We start from the raw sequence: 5,947 nt of genomic DNA, 5'->3' as shown, positions 1-5,947 counted from the left end.
GGAGGGGCGGGGATGCTGTGGTTCCGGGCGCGGGTTTGCCCGCGCTCAAGCCCCGCGCTGATAAGGGGCGGCGCCGACCACGGCCAGGCTTTCCGCGCCAAATTTTTAAATCGAAGGCGGAAGGTCCGGCCCCGCCCCTGGCGCCACCAACCAATCGCAGGCCCGATACCAGCACTCTGATTGGTCGGGAATCGTTGCCCTAGAAACCGCGAGGATGCTGTCCAGGAACTGCCTGGCTGGCGGCGCGCTGACTGGGACCGGTGGGGGGAGGGGCAGTTGGCCTGGCGCTAGGGGAAGTGCGCGGGGCGCGGGAGCCGGTGGCGGCAGGGGCACTGTACCTGGTTGCCTTGCTGAGCAAATGCAGCCTTCCACGGTAGGGTCCAACACTGTGGCGTGAACTAGCCGCCTGAATAGCGAGTACATAGCGCTTTAAGGAAGCCGCATCTGACAGGAAGTCTTTTTTAAAAAAAGTCTTAATCATAAGGCGCTCTTTAAATGCCCGGAATACGTTTGGAGCTTAAGGACTGAATTTGTAAGTTACCTATCAAGCTGTTTCCCAAGACTTTACTGCTGAGCCTATGCACGTGTGTGTCAAGGGAGAAATTCAGACATCTAGATGCAGACTTTTATCCAGATACTTAGGGTTGTGGCTGCTTAGCCGGAACCTGGGCTCATGCTGGGCTCAGAGTCCCGAGCTCTGATCTGTGAACAGGTGGGTGCTTGTGCTTGCTACAGTCCATTCGGTGGGGTCTGGAGAATGGTTTGCCTTCTCTAAAGGTGGGAGAGGGCTGTCACTGGAAATTCTGTGGGTTGCTTGAAGTCTCATGACAGCAGATCGGTTAGCTGAAGGAATTTACAGGCGTTTGATGGAGTTCTCTGCCCCGTGGGGCTGTCTGTGGTCGGGAATAAAATGTAAATGTAGTTTGTCAGTTTTCTTTAGCCTTTGTTTCAGTAGCCTGTGGCGTCCATGAAGTTATTTTCAACAGATCTACGGCTTTTATTTTTCTTTAACTTTTTCTATTTCCTTTTTTCTTTAAGGATATTAAAATTTTTAATTGGACTACCTGGACTACTTGAACCATCAGGATATTGGGAGGAAATCCAGATTTTTCATTTTTAAAGAAACTCTAAATGTATGAGAAATTTACAGAATGGAGAACGAAAAGGTACCTTTTTAGCTTCAATACTCATCCTTGCAGTTTTAAATGCAACATCATCCTGATTTAGCTCCATGATTTTTCAATCTCCAATATCTTACTAATGCTGCATCCTTTTTTGGTTATCCTTTTTTGGTTAGCCCTTATAAAAACCCAGAAGGAAGGGAAATTTAATTTTTGAAGAGGGGAAAATTACCTAGGATTACTCTTTCTAGTTTTTTATGCTTTGGTGGAAATTTCAAAGAGATAAAGTAGAGAGAAAAGGTATTTTTAAGAATAATAAAATTTGTTAGTTGCTTTATGATATTTCTGAGGACTCTTGAACAATAGGAATTCAGAAAGGGCATTTGACATGATTTGAGATTGGATTTCCTGTTAAGGTCATTTTCTACCAAACCACCAGTTTCTTTTAACTATAGGGGACACTGTCAGTGGGGGGTATCTTGATTGATGTCCAAATACTGATAGGTTAAAAAAAATGAAATATGCAAATTTCCTAAAAGTTTTAGATAGTAGTCAAATAAGAGAATTGTTATTGCTTCTGATGGTCAGAGGCAAAGGACAGCAGCCCTGAGAAAAATCCCCTTCTTGGATCAGCACCTCTCAAGTGCACCATCAGGGGAGGGTCCCCCCCTTGGGGCCATCACACTGACTTCCATGTAAGGGCACCATAGTTGGAGGAGGAGATTCAGATTCAAGTCCTGTGTGACCTCGCTCAGCCTGGGTGTCCTCTTCTGTAGAATAGGACTACAGGATTGGATGAAAACACAAATGGAAAAGCACTTGATAAATCCTAAAGAGTCACAGACATATAAAATAGTCCCATTAATCTTTGTTCCTAAAGTCACTGAAGAATTAGTGAGTCGGTCTTCCCTGGTAGCGCAGTGGTTGGGAGTCCGCCTGCCGATGCAGGGGACCCGGGTTTGTGCACCGGTCCGGGAAGTTCCTACATGCCGCGGAGCGGCTGGGCCCGTGAGCCATGGCCGCTGAGCCTGCGCGTCCGGAGCCTGTGCTCCACAACGGGAGAGGCCACAGCAGTGAGAGGCCCGCGTACCGCAAAAAGAAAAAAAAAAAGAATTAGTGAGTCTCTATTCTTTCGCTTATTGCCATCCTAAGCATTTTCTTATAGATATAGATGTATTCTCAGTGTTTCCATTAAAACAGAACAGTTAGTTAATGCATAGCAATGCAAGAGGGGGATTGACTGGTCATTGTACATTGTAAATTGTAGACAAACATCTTTTGTTGCTGTTAATAAAAACATGATAATAAACATCCTAATCAAATTTTTTAAAAATAAAAATAAAATAGATACAGGTGGTAGGAATGTGTGAAGTCACCAGTGGCCAAAAGTAGAAGAAACATAGTCTCCATCAGTCTTAAGTATGAACTGCTGTTAATGTACCCCTTGTTTCTCAGTGGCAGTCCAGCCTCTGCCAGGAACCAGCTTTGTGATCTTAGGTAACTAATTTTACTTCTCTGGGTTCCATTTTCACCATCTGTAAAGTAAAAAGGTTAAATATTCAAAGAGCAGACTTCTCTGGTCGGAAATGCTGCTCATAGGCACTGTGGATTTTGCTCCCCAGTGGATTTTGCCAACAAGTCTGACCATATGCTAGCCCTCACCCTTGTTTCCTTGGCTCTCTGACTTTTCTGCATCAGTGGTATTTTATTGAGTAGCCACTGCATGCAGTCATTGTGCTAGATACACAGATGAATGGGACATGGTTTCTGCCGCGGAGACGTTTACTTATAGTGTCATAAGTCAAAGTCACTCCGAGGAGTTTGGGATCACTTAAAATTATCAGTCCTATTAAGGGAAGCTAAGTGAAAGGTATATGGGAATGTTCAATCTGCAACTCTTCTCTAAATCTAAAGTTATTTCAAAATCAAATTTTTTTAAATTATAAGTCTTAAAGTTTTCTTTAAATTTCTGGAACATAAGATGAAAAGTTTAAGTCCATGCTTTGTTGAAAAGTTAAAAATGGGAAATTTAACTATTAGAATGGACAAGTGTCAAAGTGATCATTGGAATATAGTCACTAATTTAATCAACTCGACAACCTCACTAGGCATTTTTTCCTTAGCACTATTCTATTTATACAATTTCTAGAGTCAAAAGCTATCTGATAAATCCTTTTTTACAGTGGATTTAATAATTTACTTGTTTTGAACCAGGAAAATCTCTTTTTCGAGCCACATAAAAGGGGACTGGTGAAAACACCTCTGAAAGAATCCACCGCAGCAAATATAGTGTTGGCAGAGATCCAACCTGACTTTGGCCCTTTAACCACACCCACCAAGCCCAAGGAGATCTCCCAGGGAGAACCGTGGACACCAACAGCCAACCTAAAAATGCTAATCAGTGCCGTGAGCCCAGAGATCCGCTACAGAGATCAGAAAAGGGGTTTGTTTGACAACGGAAATGGATTACCCGAGGCCAGAGATTGTTTACATGTAGGTTTTCAGAGGCCTGGGTGGAGACTGGGGGATTTGGGGAGCGGGGGTCGGGGGAGCAGTGTGAAGCTGTTGCAGAAGCACTAGCTGTGTAAAGCATCACCCCCCGCAAAGCCCTGGAGGGGTTTGGGCCCCATCGAATACAGCCCTGGGAATTCTGAACCTGGGACTCACTTATCGACTTCTTCCCTTTCAGATCTGTCCAGCAATTTATCCTGACTCCACACCTTTTCTTTCCAATTTTGTAGCTATTGAAGCAAACCCTGTGTATAAGTGTTAGTCACTGAGCGCAGATGCCCCCAATAAATCTTTACGAATAAGACATTATTTACATCTTTCTTTGTAGGAACACTTATCTGGAGACGAATATGAGAAATGCCAACCCAGTCGAAAAGAGAAAAGTTTAGGACTGTTGTGTCATAAGTTCTTAGCCCGATATCCCAACTATCCCAACCCTGCTGTGAATAACAACATCTGCCTTGATGAAGTAGCCGAGGAGCTTAGTAAGTATGCGAAGAGCTCACCGAAATGCTTAATCATTAAAGCGACTTCATAGACTTACTTCTCCAGACCCACACTCATCCAGCCCATGTTTGTAATGACACAAGGCCACACAGAAGTTATCCATCTGTAAAGCCCTATTAATCTAAGAATAACAGCATACAGTTTCCAGTCTCAGTTAAGTCTTAAAACAGAAGGAGAAAATCACAATGGAGATTGCTCTGACCGCATTTCGAAAGCTCTGAAGCTTTAAAGGGAGGCACCATTGTTCTATGACTTGTTTCATAAACAGCTACAACTCTGAACTTGGGTCTTGTTTCTCGCTGTGGAGCCAGGCTGTGGAATGGTTTCTTCTCAGTTTACAATGAGGATCGGCCTCTGGGCATGGGAGCAGGGCTTTAGCCCTCCCTGCCATTCAGCGCTACTCTGAGAACCAGTGCGTTTTCTGAATGTTTTGTGTTTGCCAAAAGTTACTGTGTTCCCCTGCCCCCTTTCGCTCCTCTCTTCGTGGACTCAAATCTAGTAACAGCTAAAAAGGAGACTGTGGCAAACTTGGTATACCTTTGGAGTCATGAAAATACTATAATCTGGATCTGTGAAGAGATATACAGGATATTTTAATATATAGCTATCACCCTGGGAAGAAAGTTTTGTCCTTCTCATACATGTTTATACATATCAACTTTATTTCATATTTTAAGAATATGCCATTTAGATTCATCTCTTCACATACACTTCATTGTAGCTATGGAGGATGTACCCTTTAATTCAGCAGGTATCTACTGATCACCTATTATGTGCCAGGCAATGTTGTAGCAGCTGGGATGGCATTGGTGAACAGAAAGACAAAATCCCTGCTCCTGTGGAACCTGCTTTCTAGTGGGGCAATAGATAATATGCAAAGGACATAATAAGTAAGTAATTATGATATATGTTAGAAGGTAATATGTGCTGTGGAAAAAAGAAAATGTAGACCAAGGTAGAGGGGGATCGGAGTGCTAGGGGTGTGCTTTGCAATTTGAAATTTAATTTTAAATGAAGTGGTCAGGTTAGGCCTTGTTAAGAGGGTGACATCCGAGCAAGGACTCAGAAGAATCGAGGTGGGGAGCTATGAGGACATCTGGGAGAGGGATTCCAGCCAGAAGGAGCAGCCCAGCACAAAGGCCTCAGGCAGGGGCATATCTGGCAAGTTCTAGGAACAGCAAGGAATCTCAGCACCTTGTACATATCATATGACAGCCGTGTGTGTGTGTGTGTGTGTGTGTGTGTGTGTGTGTGTGTGTGTTGGAAAGTAATATAAGAAATGGAGTGTAGAGTGGGATTTAGAGCACTGAAGACTTGATTTTGCCACTTACTGGCTCTGTGCCTTGAGGTGAAAAGCTTAGCCAGCCTGAGCCTCTATCTCCTCATGCTTAAAGTGTGGATAATAATGCCTACCTCACAAGTTTAGGGTAAAAATGCCCTAAACCTGTATGGCGCAGCGGAAGCCCTCAATAAATGTCACCTTTCTAATTCATATTAACTATTTGTGCCCTTGGAGAGCAGGGACATGCCTTTCTCATCTTCACACTCTTTGTTGAGCATAAATAAAGTTATATAATCCAGAACCTACTGACTAGTAATCCCTGGAAGGAAAAGGTATTCAATTCTACCCACATTACAAAATCTGATCCTAGTAAGGTACAATTGCTCGTTCTTTGCAGATGTCGAGCGCCGACGCATTTACGATATCGTCAACGTTCTAGAGAGTCTGCACATGGTGAGCCGGCTTGCCAAAAACAGATACACTTGGCACGGCCGACACAACCTCAACCAAACCCTTGGGACTTTGA

At 43.7% G+C, this 5,947-nt stretch overlaps 1 protein-coding gene across 1 annotated transcript in view; it reads left to right on the top strand.

The window, feature by feature from the left end:
* Window positions 1–5,947, top strand: part of E2F8 (E2F transcription factor 8) — a 17,007-nt gene that overhangs the window by 348 nt on the left and 10,712 nt on the right. Inside the window, 4 exon segments of the mRNA XM_007457621.1 lie at window positions 1,039–1,166; window positions 3,336–3,614; window positions 3,961–4,117; window positions 5,819–5,947. The exon segment at window positions 5,819–5,947 is cut by the window's right edge and continues 8 nt beyond it. Coding sequence (XP_007457683.1) covers window positions 1,152–1,166; window positions 3,336–3,614; window positions 3,961–4,117; window positions 5,819–5,947 — 580 coding nt within the window. The 5' untranslated portion in view covers window positions 1,039–1,151.

The sequence above is a fragment of the Lipotes vexillifer genome, unplaced genomic scaffold (assembly GCF_000442215.2).
Source record: "Lipotes vexillifer unplaced genomic scaffold, Lipotes_vexillifer_v1.1 scaffold505, whole genome shotgun sequence".
NCBI classification, from domain to species: Eukaryota; Metazoa; Chordata; class Mammalia; order Artiodactyla; family Lipotidae; genus Lipotes; species Lipotes vexillifer.
The sequence above is the reverse complement of the archived record's forward strand: the minus strand, read 5'-3'. Positions and strand labels throughout refer to the sequence as shown.